This window comes from Palaemon carinicauda, chromosome 3, assembly GCF_036898095.1.
Source record: "Palaemon carinicauda isolate YSFRI2023 chromosome 3, ASM3689809v2, whole genome shotgun sequence".
NCBI classification, from domain to species: Eukaryota; Metazoa; Arthropoda; class Malacostraca; order Decapoda; family Palaemonidae; genus Palaemon; species Palaemon carinicauda.
The window spans coordinates 159,111,123-159,133,186 of record NC_090727.1 but is presented as its reverse complement, the minus strand read 5'-3'; the positions used below and the strand labels follow the sequence as shown (position 1 = coordinate 159,133,186).

At 47.1% G+C, this 22,064-nt stretch overlaps 1 protein-coding gene across 1 annotated transcript in view; it reads right to left on the bottom strand.

The window, feature by feature from the left end:
* The window catches only part of LOC137638726 (pescadillo), a 61,970-nt gene that overhangs the window by 20,009 nt on the left and 19,897 nt on the right, over nt 1–22,064 (bottom strand). Inside the window, exon 2 of the mRNA XM_068371053.1 lies at nt 3,687–3,920. Within this exon, the coding sequence (XP_068227154.1) occupies nt 3,687–3,920 (234 nt within the window). The remainder of the gene's footprint in view (nt 1–3,686; nt 3,921–22,064) is intronic.

The window sequence follows — 22,064 nt, the reverse complement described above, 5'->3', positions numbered from 1 at the left end:
ATCATTATTATTATTATCATTATTACAAGCTACGCTACAAATATAAACCACATGAAGGTTAAAACTACTTGTATAATTTGTATATCCTACAAAAGAGTATAGCACATGGTCATATATCACACGGAGTTCACACTAAAGCAATTTAACTAAAAAATCTCCTCTCCCTGATTTTAGCCCCTCCTTCTTCTTCCTCAGTCAACCAACAAAGTCTTTGGGATTCTAGCCTTTATTTCTGATTAAAAACTATTTTAGTCTGTTTTTCTGTTACCATAGTAGAATCTCAGAACACACTCTAGCCAATGGTGACATTCCCTACCTGAGGCATTACTCAAATGGCACCCCTGACATCCCCAGCTCACATCTCACCCCCAGCAACAACCAAAAGACTTGTAATTCTAGTCGTTATTCACAATTATTTAAGGTCTATTTTAGAGTATTTCTATATTGGCATACGTGTTCAAATCACACTAGGTGTTCTTCAATTCTCTGCCTCTAACTCCCACGTCTCCCCAATAACGTAAGCAAAACAATTTACCAGTAATGGAAGTTAGCACACGACAAGATTTTTTTTCTTATTTTATTCCTTTTTTCACAACCATCATTTCTACAAAATAATATCTTTATGTCTTATACATTTCATATTAGTATTGTTTATTGATTTCACTAGTAAAAATTAGCCTACTGTCATTATATTCATTTATTACTACTATAAACAGTATTCGTCTTGTTCTTGCATGCGCAGTCTCTATTTCTATACCTGTGAAATACCCAAAACAAGAATTATCCAGTTCAGGTAAGAGGTGAACCCTAACAAAACTAAAAGCATAAGTACTAGGTTGAGGACAGTGGCTCAACATCCATATCTCTGCATTGATAGTGTTTCTTTAACTCTACACTACTTTAAAATTTTAAGTGATTCGTGATTGCAAAATTACTTTTCAAATACACATTTGGTCTGTTTCTTCAATTGCAAAGAAAAAAATTGCCTTCTTGAGAAGTCTTTTTAAGATTTTCTTGATTAATCTATTCTGAAGAAATTTTTCAATTCTTTCATTCTGCCTTGCCTTGAGTAATGTTCTGTCTGGTCTTCTGCTGCAGAATCTCAACTTAATTTGTTGGACAAAAACTTGGTCTATTAAATTTCTTAATCCTAATATTGATGATAATCTAAGGCACTGTAGTGCAGCTACTGTAGTTCTTTATGACCATTGTGTAAGATTTCTCATAACTCACCATCCTTTGCATTTTAATCTTCCTCGACTGAACCATCCCGTATGTAGTACTGTACTAGGTATGCCGCCAATTCTTACAGTTTTGCCTTCTCCATCATATGGCCCAACACTATACTTTCTAGAAGTTTTATTCTAGCTGTGATCAGATTGTGGAATGATCTTGCCAATTGAATTGGTGGAACTGCAGAATTTAAACTTGCAGCAAAAGATTTTTGTTGTTGCATGGGCTCACATAAGTCTTTCTTCCTCGTTTATATATGACAAATATATCTTAATGATGTCACTAATCTCAAGATATTTTATATTCATTACTTCTGTAGTTTATCTAATTATCTAATTTCCTTACTGGGCTGTGTTTCCCTGTTAGAGCCCTTGGGCTTGTAGCATCCTGCTTTTCCAACTAGGGTTGTAACTTAGCTAGCAACAATAATAATGATAGTGCTCGGTTCCATACAAGACTGAGTATTGTACTGGTAACAGGCACGTAAACACCCATATTATGTACCGTGCATGTGTATGCATGAGAAATCGCCAGGGAGATACAGTTACGTTGATCAGATGTCTTTGACAACATCGTCTGGTTAAATAGCAGTGCTTGGTTGAAGGTATAACATTTAGTATGAGACCAAACATAGGTGCCAAAAGAGAGAACACTGATGTTTGTTTCTGAAGGAAGAGATCTTGGCATGTACCTTTCTCTCTCCCCAAGAGAATGATATTGTCCAGGAAGGGGAGAGAAGGGTGGAACCCTTTATTCCTACCAGCAGCGCATGTGCTTGTTTCCGTGAGAAACAGAGCACAGGTAGCAGGTGTATCAGCACCTGTACCACATACCGATATGTATACTTGCGGATTAGTAAGTTCCAAATAGGTAACTTTTACCTAGCAACCAAGGTGAGAATGTACTGGGATCCCTAACCTGAGCGGAATATTCCTTGTGCTACAATCTCTCTCTCCCAAGGAGATAAAAATGGTAGGGGTAAAGTATACACTACATAACTCGTAATGATTGGTCTTCCTGAACACCTTCGAAGAGGTCTTCCTAGTTCTCCTCTATAATTAGCTGTGAAGTCACTTGCTTTGACTCTTGTGTGGGAACAAGTGGGAAGGCCCCATGTCATAGTAGGATCTAATTATGTACACTGGCAGTGGAGCATAGAATGAACTTGATATGATGGCACAGAACACTGAAAAGCAACAGGTAATAGGTGCCCTGTGTGTTGAACAATATGAAAACACAGTATGTGAAGACTGATCTCTCAATGGAGACCAGGAGTCAAGCATGTACAGTACTTATGGTGGGCAGTAAAGTTTGAGCTCATGCACATGGGGAATTTGCTTGTTATTTCATCCGACGCAGGATGACCATGAGCGTGGAGTGCATATGCATGGTAGTTGGTAAGGTCTGAGCCCAAACTTGTATAGACCTGTCATATAAGAGTGTTAGACAGTACTGTATGTGTCAAGCCCAGGTACTAGTAGGTTCTCGGCAAGTGGATGGTTGATCAGCAGAATAAAAAAAAAATGGTCTGTTGAACACTGATCGTGGAGATGGAGTGCATCAACTTCAGGAGCGATTGGAAGCTAGTACATTTTCCGCCAGTAAGCAAGGACAATTACGTTCTTGGAGTTTGAATTAATTGTTCTTGGGAACATGTGGAAGGTAGGAAAAAGAAAAAAATAGTCCATGAAGGGGAAAAAAGGACAATGACTTTTGCCCCGACTTTCCTCGACTTCTTTGAAGAAGAGTAGCAGCAAAAAATTTCACGAAGATGAGGCAGAAGAGAGGGAAGAACGTTAAGTTCACCTTCTGCACAGATCGCAACAGTAATGGGCGTATAGGTTTATCAAGAAACAACAGCCAGGATACAGGTCCTTAGCGCCTTTCTGGGATCGGTAAAACACTGAAAGAAAGATTAAGGGTAGTGCCCTTTACCTTCAAATTCAACACCAGCAAAACCTTCATTCTCTGATGGAGCATAACAATCAGGATTACAGTACACTGTCATCGACAATGCAAGGCCAGGCTATCGAGGGAATAAACAGATAACAGAACTGCCTTCTAACAGGAATACAGTAAGCATATAGATTTTGGCATGTTGCACAGACAACTGTCGCACAACTATAGTCATTGGAAAATACTGCACTTCATCTATTCCTTAATCTTCCTCTGACACGATGATTTGTGATTAAATTAGCTAGAAAAAAAAAGTTAGAACAGCCAGTTGAGGGTTCTGAAATTATGCCTGTACTACCCAGCTATTAAGTTTTCTGGCAAGGAGGAGGCAGGACTTCCCCACCACCTGCTAGTAAATACCAACAAGCTGAATACATACTCCTTTTAAGGGAAGAAGGATTGTATTCATGTAGGAACAAAAAAAAAAAGCTTTCATGTCATACATAGTACATTATAGTAAATCAATAAAGGCTAATCATATGAGCTCCCACACTTACCCTTTGTGCTCGAAACCTTGCAATGAGAGGTTCATGACTCAGGAACTGGATATCCTTCAAATAATACTGGGTTTTATATTCAGAGTTTCCCTTCTGGACTCTCTTTCTGTGCTTGGGCTCACGTGGGTAGATTCCTTTAAGGATACACAGGCGACGGAAGTCATGAAGAGAAAGCTGTAATCTTTTGATGGCCTTATTCCTTGTGATGTACTTGGTAACTTCACCCCTCTCTCCCTGAAAAGATATTTTCTTGAGTATTTTCCAGAGTAAACAATGAAAAAGTACAAACATAGATCAAATAAAGCATTGAGATTATAAACTTCACTAGAAAAATCCTTTACGTTTCTTGAATACATGTACTATAACAAAAATCAAACTTCAATCATATCCTCGCTTATACTTCATAGATTAAATGAAGGACCAAAAACCTTTCAGTGAACAAGATTACTTTCCTAGTGCAGCATTACTTTTTTTTTTTAAATTATTACACCCCTACTTTACATTGGCTTAACTTATCAGGCAAAAATAATATCAAGATAATAAAATATGAAGTGTTCATAAGTGGTTGATTGATGTCTATGGCATGGATAAAGACCTGATTCAGATTAAAATGCAAGCAGAAATTTAGTGAACTCAATAAAAACAAGGAGATAATCCATGAAACCTCTAAACATAGAGAAAATCAAAGCTGAATAGACCATTCATATTCACTGCACAGTAATACCACACCCAATGAATTAACTTGTACTCTATACACACGGTACAACCAGCTATAATTTTGTGAAAAGACAAAAAGATTCTGGACAATGTTTATCTATGTATAGCAATAACATTGATGCATTTACTGTACAATGGTCCCTTTACCTTAAAGTTGGCATCTCTTCTGCTTACTGGACACAGAAGGTGACGAGCTAGTTGTTGGAGAAGGATGACAATGATGATGATGTTGACAAAATGGCTGTTATATGAGGTTTCTATGATGTAAGACATGATGTCAATGGTAGTGGTTTCTAGACATCAAGATCAAGTGACTACTCTGTAGTCTTTGGTTTTTTTACTCTTACAAGGAACTGGTCTATTTCTTGTTGAATAATGTTCCTTAATTTGCCTTTGAAAAGTTTGCTATGTGAAAGGACTGCATCATCATTAGATTATTTGGCAAAACTTTCACTAGGATCCTGACCCTAAAAACCAACATTGCATTTCTTAAAGATTGAAGTACCTTAATTCTAGATCAGGCAAACTTTCCTCAAGGCACAAGCCACTTATTGAGATACTACTACTACTACAGAGTCATTGGGTCCTTTGACTGCCCAGATAGTACAACATTGGATCCCTCTTTGGTTACGGTAAGTTTTTCCATTGCCTACACATATACCAAAAACTGTAGTCTGACATACTCCTTCCACATTCTCCTCTGTTCTCATACACCTGACAACAGTGAGATTACCAAACAATTTTTCTTTGCTCAAGGGGTTAACTACTGCACTATAATTGTTCAGTGGCCCCTTTCCTTCTAGGAGGACACTCCAAAATCAAACCATTGTTCTCTGGCCATGGGTAATGCCATAGCCTATGTGCCCTGGTCATCTCCTATCTTGGGTTAGAGTTCCCTTACTCAATTTGAGGGTACAGTTAAGCACACTATTCTGTTTCCTTATTTCCATTCCTCAATGGGCTATTTTCTCTATTAGAGAGCTTGGGCTAATAGCATACTGCTTTTCCAACTAGGGTAACAATAATATAGTATTAATAATCAAAACTATTCAAGTCCTTAATTTTGTACTGGTGGCTATCCTGGTGGGTACTAGCCATTACATGGTATCTCGGTCCACTATGTTGACCAATTTTATCCAACACTTTGCCTTTTATAGTCATGTACATATAGTATTGCTAAGTTTGTTCATGATGCAACTTAATTGTTTTTAATTCTTATTAATTTTGGAGATAATGAGCAAAATCACGGACCAGTGACTCAGATTTTGCCTGTGTCATAATGGACTATATTGTCTCTTAGAGAGTTGCCTCCAGACAGTACAAAACTAAAATGCTCAGAAACTTCGGTTTCTCAAATTAGGCACTCACTTGAGCTATTTATTCCAAGTTTTAAAAAACCAATGTTTAAAATGGGTTGCCATTCCTACGTCAAGGGGGATACCAGTGTATATTAGAGCTGTGTGCCCTGTTTTCTCATAAGTCATCCTATGAATATGGACATCGTAAGATTCAGGTCATAAAAGTTTGTGGCATTTATATTAACTTTTATTTATATACCATCAATTGTAATCCAGACTTGGATGATTCTAAATGTGATTATCCTTTTACCACTATGGCTAAGATTCAAAAAGGTGATAGAAAGACCTCTTGTGCTATTTGGTGATTTTCAAAGCTACCATAGAAGTGGTTAAATCTTGTTTATCCTCCTGAGAGCTTTGGCTATTAATCTCTGGCACTGATGTTCAGTTAGATCTTTATGCATGATGCATAATCTTTTCATAATTCTGACCATCCTTTGCATTCCCCTCTTCCCAGACTTTACCACATTTCACAAACCAGAATTAATAGGTATGCACTCAATTTTAAGTCATGCCTTCTCCTTCCCGAGGCTTAATACTACACAGTATTCTAGAAGTTTAATTGCAATTGTTACGAGATTGTGAAATGATCTTCCTAATCAGGCAGTCGGATTGGTGTAACTTCAGAAATTCAATCTTGCAGCAATGTTTTATTACGGTGAACAGGCCGACATAAGTTTCTCTTTGTAGTTTATATGACTGATCTATTTTAACATTCTTACCAATCTTAAATTATTTAATACTTATCATTCATTAAGTTCTCATATATAATTCACGTATTTCCTTGTGTTCTTTCTTCACTGGACTGGTTTCCCAGTTGGAGCCCTTTTCAAATTAGGGTTGTGGCTTGGCTAGTAGTAGTAATATGTTATTTTTATTAATAAAATAAATTTTTGAATATACTTACCCGATAATCATGTAGCTGTCAACTCCGTTGCCCGACAGAATTCTATGGAGGGATACGCCAGCTATCACAATACTAGAAGGGGGTGTACTTACCAGCGCCACCTGTGGCCAGGTACTCAATCATTTGTTGTTGACACCTCCTCAATTATTCCTCGGTCCACTGGTTCTCTCTGGGGAGGAAAGGGAGGGTCGATTAAATCATGATTATCGGGTAAGTATATTCAAAAATTTATTTTATTAATAAAAATAACATTTTTCAATATTAAACTTACCCGATAATCATGTAGCTGATTCACACCCAGGGAGGTGGGTGAAAACCAGTGTACAAGATTAAAGGATAGCTAAGTATCCCATATTTCATATAACAGTTATCTCAAATAACAATGAAATAATAAGTACCTGGTAAGGAAGTCGAATAGAACCGTTACTCTGCCTCTTTATTTAAAGTTCGTCTTCCTTACTGAGCGCAGCGTTCCTCTTGGAGGCTGAATCAACCCAAAGGTGCCAAAGTACACGGGGTTGCAACCCCTACTAAAGGACCTCTACCAAACCTTTAACCCAGGCGCTTCTCAAGAATGAATAGACCACCCGCCAAATCCAAGGATGCGGAAGGCTTCTTAGCCTACCGTAACAACCATAAAAAACAACAATAAAAGTATTCAAGAGAAAGGTTAAAAAAGGTTATGGGATTAAGGGAATGTAGTGGCTGAGCCCTCACCTACTACTGCACTCGCTGCTACGAATGGTCCCAGGGTGTAGCAGTTCTCGTAAAGAGACTGGACATCTTTCAGATAAAATGATGCAAACACTGACTTGCTCCTCCAATAGGTTGCATCCATTATGCTCTGCAGAGAACGGTTTTTATTAAAGGCCAACGAAGTAGCTACAGCTCTTACTTCGTGGGTCCTTACCTTCAGCAATGCAAGGTCTTCCTCCTTTAGGTGAGAATGTGCTTCTCTGATCAGAAGCCTTATATAGTACGAAAGCCCATTCTTGGACATGGGTCTCGAGGGTTTCTTGATGGCACACCATAAAGCTTCTGACTGTCCTCGAATAGGTTTAGACCTCTTCAGATAATATTTGAGAGCTCTGACAGGGCAAAGAACTCTCTCTAGTTCGTTACCTACCATGTTGGAGAGGCTAGGTATTTCGAACGATCTAGGCCAAGGACGTGAAGGAAGTTCGTTCTTTGCTAGGAATCCAAGCTGAAAAGAACATGTTGCCGATTCGGTTGTAAAACCAATGTTCTTGCTGAAGGCATGAACCTCACTGACTCTCTTAGCTGTTGCAAGGCAAACGAGAAAAGCAGTCTTGAGGGTAAGATCCTTGAAGGAAGCTGACTGGAGAGGTTCGAACCTAGATGTCATAAGGAACCTTAAGACTACGTCTAGATTCCAGCCTGGAGTGGAAAGACGACGTTCTTTAGACGTCTCAAAAGACTTGAGAATGTCTTGAAGGTCCTTGTTGGAAGACAGGTCCAAACCTCTGTGACGGAGAACTGAGGCCAACATGCTCCTATATCCTTTAATCGTAGGTGTAGAAAGGGATCTCTCATTCCTAAGATGTAGAAGGAAGTCAGCTATTTGGATCACAGAGGTATTGGTAGAGGATATTGAATTGGCTCTACACCAGCTTCGGAAGACCTCCCATTTAGACTGGTAGACTCTACGAGTGGAAACTCTTCTAGCTCTGGCAATCGCACTGGCTGCCTCCTTCGAAAAGCCTCTAGCTCTAGCGAATCTTTCGACAGTCTGAAGGCAGTCAGCCGAAGAGCGTGGAGGTTTGGGTGCAACCTGTCTACGTGTGGTTGACGTAGAAGGTCCACTCTTAGAGGTAGAGTCCTGGGGAAGTCGACTAGCCATTGCAGTACCTCTGTGTACCATTCTCTTGCAGGCCAAAGGGGAGCAACCAGCGTCAGCCGTGTCCCTTCGTGCGAGACGAATTTCTGCAGAACTTTGTTTATTATCTTGAACGGAGGGAATGCGTACAGGTCGAGATGGGACCAGTTCAGAAGAAAAGCATCCACATGAACCGCTGCAGGGTCTGGAACAGGGGAACAATAAAGCGGAAGTCTCTTGGTTATGGAGGTGGCAAACAGATCTATGGTAGGTTGACCCCACAAGGTCCAAAGTCTGTTGCACACACTCTTGTGGAGGGTCCATTCCGTGGGAATGACCTGATTCCTTCTGCTGAGGCGATCCGCTGAAACATTCATATCGCCCTGGATGAACCTCGTGACCAGAGAGAGGTTTAGACCTCTTGACCAAATGAGGAGGTCCCTTGCGATCTCGTAAAGGCTCCTCGAATGGGTCCCTCCTTGCTTGGAGATGTAAGCCAAGGCTGTGGTGTTGTCTGAATTCACCTCCACCACTTTGCCTAGCAGGAGGGACTTGAAGTTCAACAGGGCTAAATGAACTGCTAACAGTTCCTTGCAGTTGATGTGGAGTAATCCTTGTTCCTTGTTCCATACTCCTGAGCATTCCCGTCCGTCCAAGGTCGCACCCCAGCCCGAGTCCGATGCATCTGAGAAGAGATGAAGATTGGGGGTCTGGATGGCCAATGATAGACCCTCCTTGAGAAGGAGATTGTGCTTCCACCACAGGAGAGTGGTCTTCATCTCTTGGTTGATAGGGATAGAGACTGCTTCTAGAGTCGACCTCTTGTCCCAATGAGCAGCAAGATGGAATTGAAGAGGGCGGAGGTGGAGTCTTCCTAGCTCGACAAACAGGGCCAGTGATGAGAGGGTCCCTGTGAGACTCATCCACTGTCTCACTGAGCAATTGCTCCTCTTCAGCATGCTCATGATGCACTCTAGGGCTTGGTTTATCCTGGGGGCCGATGGAAAAGCCCGAAAATCCTGACTCTGAATCTCCATTCCCAGGTACACAATGGATTGGGAGGGAATGAGTTGAGATTTCTCTATATTGACTAATAGACCTAGGTCTCTGATTAAGTCTAAAGTCCAATTGAGGTTCTCCAGACAACGACGACTCGTGGAGGCTCTCAACAGCCAGTCGTCTAGGTAGAGGGAGGCTCTGATGTTCGATAAGTGTAGGAATTTCGCTACATTCCTCATCAGATGAGTAAAGACCATAGGAGCTGTGCTTAGGCCAAAACACAGGGCTTGGAACTGATAGACAACCTTTCCGAAAACGAATCTCAGGAAAGGTTGGGAGTCTGGATGAATGGGAACGTGAAAGTATGCATCTTTCAAGTCCAACGAGACCATCCAGTCCTCCTGTCTGACCGCTGCTAAGACCGACTTGGTCGTCTCCATCGTGAACGTCTGCTTGGTGACATACTCGTTGAGAGAGCTGACGTCCAGCACCGGTCTCCAACCTCCTGTCTTCTTGGCCACAAGAAAGAGACGGTTGTAGAAGCCCGGGGATTGATGGTCCCGGACTATAACCACTGCCTTCTTCTGCACAAGTAGCGACACCTCCTGTTGCAATGCTAGCCTCTTGTCCTCTTCTTTGTAGTTGGGAGAGAGGTTGATGGGCGATGTGGTCAGAGGTGGTTTGAGGCAGAATGGAATCCTGTAACCGAACCTCAGCCAACTGACAGACTGTGCGTCTGCACCTCTCTTCTCCCAGGCTCGCCAGAAGATCTTGAGTCTGGCTCCTACTGTTGTCTTTCCCTTAGATGTCCTGGATCCTTTCCTAGACTTGCTCCTGTGAGAGTCTGGGCGGGAGCTTCCTCGGCTGGGGGCTCTACCACGAAAGGGCGGTATGAACCTCGTAGCCGGGGTATCAGCCACTGGGGAGCGATAAGTCTTGGGGACTGAGGTGGCAACCTTAGACTTACGAGCCGATGAGGCAACAAGATCGTGCGTGTCCTTTTGTATCAGGGCAGCAGACAAGTCCTTAACTAGCTCCTCGGGAAAGAGGAACTTTGAGAGAGGAGCAAAAAAGGAGTTGTGACCGTTGGCAAGGTGTAATGCTGGCGGAAAGGAAGGTACACAGTTGTTCCCTTTTCTTCAACACCCCTGATACAAATAACGACGCTAGCTCACCCGATCCATCTCTGATGGCCTTATCCATGCAGGACATTAATAGCATGGCAGAATCTTTGTCCGCAGGAGAGGTTTTCTTGCTGAGGGCCCCCAGGCACCAGTCGAGAAAGTTGAACATTTCAAATGCTCTGAACAACCCTTTCAGTAAATGATCCAGGTCTGAGAAGGTCCAACAAACCTTCGAGCGTCTCATAGCAGTTCTCCGAGGCGAGTCCACCAGACTTGAGAAGTCAGCCTGGGCAGAGGCAGGTACTCCTAAGCCTGGTGCTTCCCCTGTGGCATACCAAACGCTACCTTTCGAAGCGAGCTTCGTTGGAGGGAACATGAAGGAAGTCTTGCCAAGGTGTTGTTTAGACTGCAGCCACTCCCCTAAGATCCTTAAAGCCCTCTTGGAGGATCTAGCTAGGACAAGCTTAGTATAGTTGGACTTAGCTTGTTGTACGCCCAGCGAAAACTCAGATGGTGGAGAGCGGGGAATAGCAGAGACGAAGTGGTCTGGGTAAATCTCCCTGAGTAGAGCCAAGACCTTACGAAAATCAATCGACAGTGGAGAAAGCTTAGATTCGTCCACGTCTGATGAGGGATCAAGGTGTGCCTCCTCATCATCCGACACCTCATCAGCAGAGGGTAGCGAAGCGATCGGACCAGAATGCTGAACCGCAGAGTCAGAACGGGTAGGAACAATAACAGTGGTTTCCTCTTCCAGTAACTGTAGAGGGAAAACCTGAGGCTCAGACTGCAAAGGCTGAACAACAGACGAAGCAGAAGGCAGGCGCATGGGTGAAGGAGGTTGACTCCTAGCAAGAGAGGTTGAACCCAAGGATTGCACAAGCTGAGCGGAGGACGGAGGCGGAGTAGTCCGTTCCTGTTCCTGTGAGATGAGCGGAGCATGATGAGGTTGAGGCTGCGCAGAACAAGGTAAAGTTCTCGCAAGCTGAGGCTCCTGAGGCGCAAGTCCAGGGTGTAGAGGAGCTTGCCTTGAGGAGGGTTGAGCTCGCTGCAGCGATGGCTGAGCAGACAGACTCACGGAGGGGAGAGGTTGTTGTACCCCAACCGAGAGTTGCACCACTGGTGGAGCAGCAAGGGGAGGCGGAGGAAGAGTGGAATAACTCTCCTGATCCCAAAGCAAGGGTTGCCTTAAAGAAGGCTGAGGCTGAACACCACTGGGAACAGCGAACTCCGAAAGTGGCTCAACATCGTACGCCTGGCAGATGGTGCTGCGACCAGGCGGAGCAAGTGCAGGCGGGGCGAGCACAGGCGGAGGGAGTGTAGGCGGAGGAGGAGGTGCAACACTCTCAGCCCGACACTCACGCATCAAGTCCGAAAGCTGAGCTTGCATGGACTGAAGCAGGGTCCACTTGGGATCGGCAGAAACGATAACAGACTGAGGTAAAGTCTTAACAGTCGGGCTCTGTTTTGGCAGAACCTTACTCCTCTTGGGCGGAGTACAGTCGACAGATGACTGAGGCGAGTCAGAGCTGAGCCAATGACTGCAACCTGGCTGAGCACTCGCGGACTGGACTCTACGTTTAAGCGGTCTCGAGACCTGAGACCAACGTTTCTTCCCTGCTAGTTGATCAGCGGACGAGAATAAGACGGGCTCAATCGTCTGCAGGTGGGAGTGACGGTCTAAGGAAGACACGCCCGCAACCACCGAGGATAGTTCTGTGCGCCTAACAAGGCCTGTCGAACCCTTAAGCCCTTCGACATTGCTTCTCCCCTGGGCATGGGAGCTTGCAAGAGGTCCCGGACTGGGAGGACGACTGGCTCGCACAGAAAAATCCTCACGCACCACACTGGCACCACTAGCACTTGGCACTGCACCGACACTAGCACTCGTCACAGCACTGGCACTAATTCCACCCACTGCACTCTTGACCTTCAGTTCTTTAACTTCGGCCATCAGAGACTTATGGTCACTTACCACTGATTCTACTTTATCGCCTAAAGCCTGAATAGCACGCAAAACAACTGACATATCAGGCGGAGGGCACACAGTAGGTTCGGGGGTAGCCACTACAGGGGGTAGGAAAAGGTAGGGGATCATGAGGTGAGGAAAACATAGAAGAGTGAGAAGAACTTCTCCTAACTCTACCTCTCTCTAACTTAGATGAATATTTTAAAAGACGGACAAATTCCAATTCCGAAAGTCCGGCGCATTCCTCACATCGATTTTCTAATAGACAGGGCCTGTCCCTACAGTCAGAACAAGCGGTGTGAGGATCTACCGAGGCCTTCGGAATACGCCTATTGCAAGACCTACATCGTCTATGGGAGGGGGCTTGCGAAACGTCAGACATCTTGTTTCAAAGAGTTAGCCAAAGGGTGATCCAAAAACAAGCAAAATTCGTTAACCGTTATATCAGTATTATATAAAAGCTATCTAGCTAATATAAGAAGGATTCCAGTAAAGCGACAGCCGTTAATCTGAGAGAATACTTCACCAAATATCCGTGAATAAACTCGAAGACCATAAGCGTATCCCAGAACGTCTAGCCGGAAGCACGACAGAGGAATAATTGAGGAGGTGTCAACAACAAATGATTGAGTACCTGGCCACAGGTGGCGCTGGTAAGTACACCCCCTTCTAGTATTGTGATAGCTGGCGTATCCCTCCATAGAATTCTGTCGGGCAACGGAGTTGACAGCTACATGATTATCGGGTAAGTTTAATATTGAAAAATGATATTTTAATTATAAAATAAATTTTTGAATATACTTACCCAGTGAATATATAGCTGCAACTCTGTTGCTCGACAGACAAAAAAAAACTGTACAAAATGTTATTTTCATTAGTAAAATAAATTTTTGAATATACTTACCCGATAATCATGTAGCTGTCAACTCCGTTGCCCGACAGAATTCTACGGGAGGGATACGCCAGCTATCACTATACTAGAAGGGGGTGTACTCACCAGCGCCACCTGTGGCCAGGTACTGCAGTACTTCTTGTTGACACCACCTCACTTTTTCCTCGGTCCACTGGTTCTCTATGGGGAGGAAGGGTGGGTCAATTAAATCATGATTATCGGGTAAGTATATTCAAAAATTTATTTTACTAATGAAAATAACATTTTTCAATATTAAACTTACCCGATAATCATGTAGCTGATTCACACCCAGGGGGGTGGGTGAAAACCAGTGTACATGACTAAAGGATAGCTAAGTATCCCGTATTTCATATAATCAGTTATCTCAGAATAACAATGAAATAATAAGTACCTGGTAAGGAAGTCGACTTGAACCGTTACTCTGCCTTTATTAAGTTCGTCTTCCTTACTGAGCGCAGCGTTCCTCTTAGGAGGCTGAATCAACTCAAAGGTGCTAAAGTATACAGGGCTGCAACCCATACTAAAGGACCTCTACACAACCTCTAACCCAGGCGCTTCTCAAGAATGAATTGACCACCCGCCAAATCAAAAAGGATGCGGAAGGCTTCTTAGCCTACCGTAACAACCCAAAAAACAACAATAAAAGCATTCAAGAGAAAGGTTAAAAAGGTTATGGGATTAGGGGAATGTAGTGGCTGAGCCCTCACCTACTACTGCACTCGCTGCTACGAATGGTCCCAGGGTGTAGCAGTTCTCGTAAAGAGACTGGACATCTTTAAGATAAAATGATGCAAACACTGACTTGCTCCTCCAATAAGTTGCATCCATAATGCTCTGCAGAGAACGGTTCTTATTAAAGGCCATCGAAGTGGCTACGGCTCTCACTTCGTGGGTCCTTACCTTCAGCAAAGCAAGGTCTTCATCCTTCATGTGAGAATGGGCTTCTCTAATCAGAAGCCTTATATAATACGAAACTCCGTTTTTGGACATGGGCATCGAAGGTTTCTTGATTGCACACCATAAGGCTTCTGACTGTCCTCGTATAGGTTTTGACCTATTAAGATAATATTTCAGAGCTCTGACAGGGCAAAGAACTCTTTCTAGCTCGTTACCTACCATGTTGGAAAGGCTAGGAATTTCAAACGATCTAGGCCAAGGACGTGAAGGAAGTTCATTCTTAGCTAAGAATCCGAGCTGTAAAGAACATGTTGCAGATTCGGATGTGAACCCAATGTTCTTGCTGAAGGCATGAACCTCACTGACTCTTTTAGCTGTTGCAAGGCAGACGAGGAAAAGAGTCTTGAGGGTAAGGTCCTTGAAGGAAGCTGACTGGAGAGGTTCGAACCTAGGAGACATAAGGAACCTTAAGACTACGTCTAGATTCCAGCCTGGAGTGGGTAAACGACGTTCTTTAGAAGTCTCAAAAGACTTAAGGATGTCTTGAAGGTCCTTGTTGGAAGAAAGGTCCAAACCTCTGTGGCGGAGAACTGAAGCCAACATACTTCTGTACCCTTTAATCGTAGGAGGCGAAAGGGATCTCTCATTCCTTAGATGTAATAGGAAGTCAGCTATTTGGGTTACAGAGGTATTGGTAGAGGAAACTGCATTGGCTCTACACCAGCTTCGGAAGACTTCCCACTTGGATTGGTAGACTCTACGAGTGGATACCCTCCTTGCTCTGGCAATCGCACTGGCTGCCTCCTTCGAAAAGCCTCTAGCTCTAGCGAATCTTTCGACAGTCTGAAGGCAGTCAGACGAAGAGCGTGGAGGTTTGGGTGCACCTTGTCTACGTGAGGTTGACGTAGAAGGTCCACTCTTAGAGGGAGAGTCCTGGGGACGTCGACCAGCCATTGTAGTACCTCTGTGAACCATTCTCTTGCAGGCCAAAGGGGAGCAACCAGCGTCAGCCGTGTCCCTTCGTGCGAGACAAACTTCTGAATGACTCTGTTGATGATCTTGAACGGTGGGAATGCGTAAAGGTCGAGATGGGACCAATTCAGCAGAAAAGCATCCACATGAACTGCTGCTGGGTCTGGAACTGGGGAACAGTACAAAGGAAGCCTCTTGGTCATGGAGGTGGCAAACAGATCTATCGTAGGCTGACCCCACAAGGTCCAAAGTCTTTTGCACACGCTCTTGTGAAGGGTCCATTCCGTGGGGATGACTTGATCTTTTCTGCTTAGGCGATCTGCTGAGACGTTCATGTTGCCCTGAATGAACCTCGTTACTAGAGTGAGGTTTAGACTTCTTGACCAAATGAGGAGGTCCCTTGCTATCTCGAATAGGCTCCTCAAATGGGTCCCTCCCTGCTTGGAGATGTAAGCCAAGGCTGTGGTGTTGTCGGAGTTCACCTCCACCACCTTGCCTAGCAGGAGGGACTTGAAGTTCATAAGGGCCAAATGAACTGCCAGTAGCTCCTTGCAGTTGATGTGGAGCATTTCCTGTTCCCTGTTCCACGTTCCCGAGCATTCCCGTCCGTTCAAGGTCGCGCCCCAGCCCGAGTCTGATGCATCCGAGAAGAGATGAAGATTGGGGGTCTGAATCGCTAACGATAGGCCCTCCTTGAGAAGGAGGTTGGTCTTCCACCACAAGAGAGTGGTCTTCATCTCTTTGGTGACAGGGATAGAGACTGCTTCGAGCGTCAAATCCTTGTCCCAATGAGCTGCTAGATGGAATTGGAGAGGGCGGAGGTGGAGTCTCCCTAACTCGACGAACAGGGCTAATGATGACAGGGTCCCTGTGAGACTCATCCACTGTCTCACCGAGCAACTGTTCCTCTTCAGCATGCTCAGGATGCAATCTAGGGCTTGGCTTATCCTTGGGGCCGATGGAAAAGCCCGAAAATCCTGACTCCGAATCTCCATTCCCAGGTAAAATGACAAATTCGAAGATAATTTGTATTTTTCCTAACCATACAAACCTTAGCTATTTACAAAGGGTTTACTTTTAGCGCAGCTGAAATGACGAGCCAATAGTTTTTAACGAGGGTTAATTACCCCCGCGCTAGTTAGCGGGGGGTGGGGAAGGGTAGCTTGCTACCCCTCCCCCCTCCACACACCGGTGACTTGCTTCACTTCACTTAGAGGTAGGACTTGACTTGGGGGTCAGGGATGGCGGGCACATATGTGTAAATAGCTAAGGTTTGTATGGTTAGGAAAAATACAAATTATCTTCGAATTTGTCATTTGTTCCGTAACCGAAATACAAACCACGCTATTTACAAAGGGTGACTTACCCCTTAGGAAGGGTGGAAAGTCCCCAGCCTTACTGACTTCGGCTTGCCCGGGGGCTCGATCCCTTAGTGAGCAGCACTAGAGAGAGGGAGCCCCTGTACCTCACAGGTTCCTAGCATCGCTAGGAACGAGTGGCCTACATAAGTAGTGTGAGGAGGAGAGTGTGACTCGTCCTATGAAGTTGACCTTGAGACCTTCAGATAGGAATTCTAGGATAGGACGTTCCCCATACCACCTCGTCAGGGTATGGGAGACGCAACAGTATTAAGCTTAATACTAGGAGCACAAAGAAGCATGGGTTACCTGCAGAGGTCGAGGTCAGCTATGCGAGGACCAGGATGCTGCTTCCCCAAGAGAGGGGAGAATGAAGAAAGAAGTAAGGGTCAGACATACTCTTTCATTCACACAGACTAAGACCGGGTAACAACGCCCTCAACCTACTGCTACTTGTCCAAAAAGGAGCCTGAGGTTAGACCAGCTGTTGTGCAGCCACCACAGGGCCGATAGAGAACGTATCGAGGCTCCTGTGGGTCACGTCTTGCAGGTAGTGGGCTGTGAAGGTCGTTTGACGCTTCCAGACCCCCGCTTGAAGTACCTGCGTCACAGAGAAGTTTCTCTTGAAGGCCAGGGATGTAGCAATACCCCTGACATCGTGGGCCCGAGGGCGACGTGACGGAGGAGGGTCAGGATTCAGGGCATGGTGGATAACCCTTCGAATCCAAGCAGAGATGGTGTTCCTTGTGACCCTCCTCTTTGTCCTGCCTGTGCTCACAAACAAAGCTCGCACATGAGGACGGACTGCAGCCGTTCTCTTCAAGTAGTACCTCAGACACCTCACTGGGCATAGTAGCAGCTGGTCTGGGTCGTTTGTTACAGAACGGAGACTCGCGATCCTGAAAGAGTCGAACCGAGGATCCGGCACTCCAGGATTCTGAGTCTTGGCCACAAACTCAGGGACGAACCTGAACGTTACCTCCCCCCATCCCCTTGAATGGGCGATGTCGTACGAGAGACCATGAAGTTCACTAACTCGCTTGGCCGAGGCCAAGGCGAGTAGGAAAGCCGTCTTCCAAGACAGGTGGCGATCGGAGGCCTGGCGTAATGGCTCGAAGGGAGGTCTCTTGAGAGACCTGAGAACTCGAACCACGTTCCAAGGAGGGGGTCTCACTTCCGACTGGGGGCAGGTAAGCTCATAGCTACGTATGAGTAAAGAGAGTTCTAGCGATGAAGAAATATCCACGCCCTTCAATCTGAAGGCCAAGCTTAAGGCTGAGCGATAGCCTTTCACTGCCGAGACAGAAAGGCGCATTTCTTCTCGCAGATACACAAGGAAGTCCGCTATTGCTGGAATAGTGGCATCGAGTGGAGAGATACCCCTTCCACGACACCAACCACAAAAGACTCTCCACTTCGCTTGGTAGACTCCCTCAGAGGACCTTCGCAGGTGCCGAGACATTCTCTCCGCAACCTGTTGCGAAAAGCCTCTCTCCGCGAGGAGACGCTGGATAGTCTCCAGGCGTGAAGCCGAAGCGAGGCTACGGCCCTGTGAGGGACACCGGAGTGGGGTTGTCTGAGAAGCTCGTGTCGTGGAGGAAGCTCCCTTGGGAGTTCCGTCAGGAGTTGCAGAAGGTCCGGAAACCATTCCGCGTGATGCCATAGCGGAGCTACTAGAGTCATGGAACAGTTGACCGATAGTCTGGTCCTGTTGAGCACCCTTCTCATCAGACAGAATGGTGGGAAGGCGTACACGTCGATGTTGTCCCACCGTTGCTGGAAAGCATCTTGCCAGAGTGCCTTGGGGTCCGGGACTGGTGAGCAGTACAGGGGCAGCTTGAAGTTCAAGGCTGTCGCGAACAAGTCCACCGTCGGGGAACCCCACAAAGTCAGGACTTTGTTGGCTATCTGAGGATCCAAAGACCACTCGGTACTCACTATCTGCGAAGCCCTGCTCAGACTGTCGGCGAGCACATTCCTCTTGCCAGGAATGAAGCGAGCTGATAGTGTTATCGAGTGGGTTTCGGTCCACCTCAGAGTCTCTACTGCAAGATGGGATAGCTGTTGCGAAAAAGTGCCTCCCTGCTTGTTGATATAAGCCACTACCGTGGTGTTGTCGCTCATCACCACCACGGAGTGACCCGCCAGGAACCGTTGGAACTGTTGAAGGGCCAGAAAGACGGCCTTCAATTCTAGCAGGTTGATGTGTAGGCACTTTTCTGATTCTGACCAAAGGCCTGAGGCCCTCTGGTTCAGAACGTGCGCCCCCCACCCTTCTTTTGACGCGTCCGAAAACAGAGTCAATTCCGGGGGAAGGACGAGAAGACTCACTCCCTTTCGCAGGTTCTCGTCGGCCAGCCACCACCGCAAGTCCGTCTGTTCCAGAGACCCCATTGGGATCAGAGTGTCCGGGGAATCGGATCCTTGATTCCACCGGGACTTGAGCCGCCATTGAAGGGATCTCATCCTGAGGCGGCTGTTTGGAACCAGACGGGCCAGGGAGGATAGGTGGCCCAAGAGACGCAACCACGATTGGGCGGGGAGTTCTTTTCGCCTGAGGAAAGGTTCCGCCACCCTCCTCAGCCTTGCTATCCGGTCGTCTGATGGAAAGGCTTTGTGGAGATTGGTGTCTATTAGCATGCCTAGATAAACCAGTCGCTGGGACGGCTGCAGAGAGGACTTCTCGAGGTTTACCACGATCCCCAGATCCTGGCAAAGATCTAGAAGCCTGTCTCGGTGTCGAAGAAGGGTCGACTCCGAGTCTGCTAGGATCAGCCAATCGTCTAGGTAACGAAGGAGACGAATGCCGTTCCTGTGCGCCCAAGTCGAAATCAGGGTGAACACTCTGGTGAACACCTGAGGAGCTGTGGAGAGACCGAAACACAGCACCTTGAACTGGTAGATCTTGTTGTCTAGGCAGAATCTCAGGTACTTCCTGGAAGACGGATGGATTGGGATCTGGAAGTACGCGTCCTTTAGATCCAGTGTACACATGAAGTCTTGTGGTCTCACCGCAAGTCTGACTGTGTCTGCTGTCTCCATGCTGAACCGGGTTTGTTTGACAAACCTGTTCAGAGCCGAGAGATCGATGACGGGTCTCCAGTCTCCAGTAGCCTTCTTTACAAGAAAGAGTCGACTGAAGAAGCCTGGAGAGCCGTCCACGACCTCCTGGAGAGCACCCTTCTCGAACATGGTCTTGACTTCGGCCTGAAGGGCCAGCCCCTTTGCCGATCCCATGGCATAGGAGCTCAACGACACTGGATTCGCTGTCAGGGGAGGTTGAGATGACGTGAACGGGACGCGATAACCTTGGCCGATCACCGAGATCGTCCAAGCATCGGCCCCGAGATGTTGCCACCTGCGGACGCAACGCTGAAGGCATCCCCCCACAGGTGGACACGCAGGGGGACTGCCACCCCTAGGGCTTGCGGCCGCGGCCGCCACCCCTAGAAGTCTTGCCTCCCCTGGAGGACTTACCACCCCTCTTGACCTTGGCTGGAAAGGGCTGGGGCTTAGACACCACTTTCTTAGCTGCCGGTGCCTGTTTTGGAGCCTTACGAGGCTGTTGCTGCTGTTGTGGCGGGGCTGGAGGCTTATAGGGCCGAGTTGTAAGGGCCCTGTGGAGGAGGGAGTCCGTGCTGGATTTCCTCCACCTCTCAGCCGTTCGTTCCAAGTCTTGAGGCTCAAACAGGCTCTCCCCCAGGAGGGAGGCATGTCGGAGCCTACACACATCTACGGCGGGGACCTTCGGATGGAATCTCTCGGACACAGCATCGCGACGCTTCAACACCGAGTTGGCCCACAGGGTGGTAACCTGGTGCGCCAAGAACTCGATGGAGCGGGTGCCCGAGAGCAAGAAGGTCTCTAGGGCCTTCCTATTGGTCTCCTTGGACAAGTCCTCAGATCGCAATAGGATGCCCAGAGATCCTAACCAGAAGTCCAGCCACGAAGTGGCCTGCATGGCACACTTAGCGACCTTCTCGTGGTTAAGGATCTCTGCCGCCGAGAACGACACCTGCCGGGCAGAGAGTTTCTCCAAGGGAACTCCCTTCGCCAGCTCCTCCACAGAGTGATGGAGCGGAAGAGCGAGGTCGTGCTCACCCAGGATCTCGAAATACCTCCTCTGCTGAAGGCGAGGAGGAGGGATGAGTTTGTTCCCGGCAGTGGAACGACTGGAGGAGGCAAGGAGTGCGAGCTGAGCATTGGCCCTAGCTCTGGCACTCTTCAGCCCCCGAGACCAGGGCAGAGCTGCACTGGTCTTAGGGGCCTTCCGAACGTCGAACACTTCATCCAGAATTGTGTCTTTGCCTTCACGGGGGGGGATGACTGGATCCGTAAGACTGTTAAGTTGCCTTATCAGGCTTAGGACCTGCCAGAAGGCATGTTCGGACTCTTGCTGTTCTCCTCCCTGTGGGCTGGCAGCTAAGTCTCCTGCCCCAGGAATCTCTTCCTGGGGTGATACGTGGACATTCCCCTGGGTAGTCATGGGTTCCTGTCGAATCCTTGCAGAGGATTTAGGGATGGTCTTGGAATCCTTGGGCTCCCTCCTAGGAGGGATACAGGATCCCAACAACGAGGTTCGAGGGGCCCCTTCCTCACGAGACAATTCTCCTGCCTGAAGCGAAGTCTCCCCCCCTGGTGCCGGGGGGAAGACTACCGGTCCACTGGACTCACCTGAGGACGGAAAGGCCTCGTCCACGGGAGAAGGAGAGAGTACTCGTGCAGGAGAGGGGACCCTCGAGACCGACCTCTTGGGAACCAACTTCGCCCTGGGGGAAGTCACCACGAAGTCCACTCCTCTCTTTCTCTTCAGCGAAGGAGAGACAGCCGCTGGTTTGTTACCCTGGCCGGCGAGTGCTGGTTTCATAACCCTCACTAACGCCCGTGCCAGCGGACCAAACCAAGTCTGCTGCTCAAAGGACACAGAGTCCGAAATCCTCGCTAAGGTGAAAGGGATCGGGCGATCCTTTGGAGTGGACACGACGGTACCTGCCTGAAAAGAAGGTGGGGAAGAATGCTGTAATGACCTGTCCTCGTCCTGCAATACCAACCTGTGCTTGGATGGAGGTGATCCCGAGTGCCGTCTAGGAGCACGCGTCCCTGCTGCTACCACCGGCTGTGGAATTCGCCGCGAACTATGGTCGCGCGAGGGTGAACGGTCGCGCAAAGGCGAATGGTTGCGCGGGCGTACAGGCGAGCGGTCGCGCGGGCGCGCAGGCGAGCGGTCGCGCGGGCGCGCAGGCGAGCGGTCGCGCGGGCGCGCAGGCGAGCGATCGCGCGGGCGCGCAGGCGAGCGATCGCGCGGGCGCGCAGGCGAGCGATCGCGC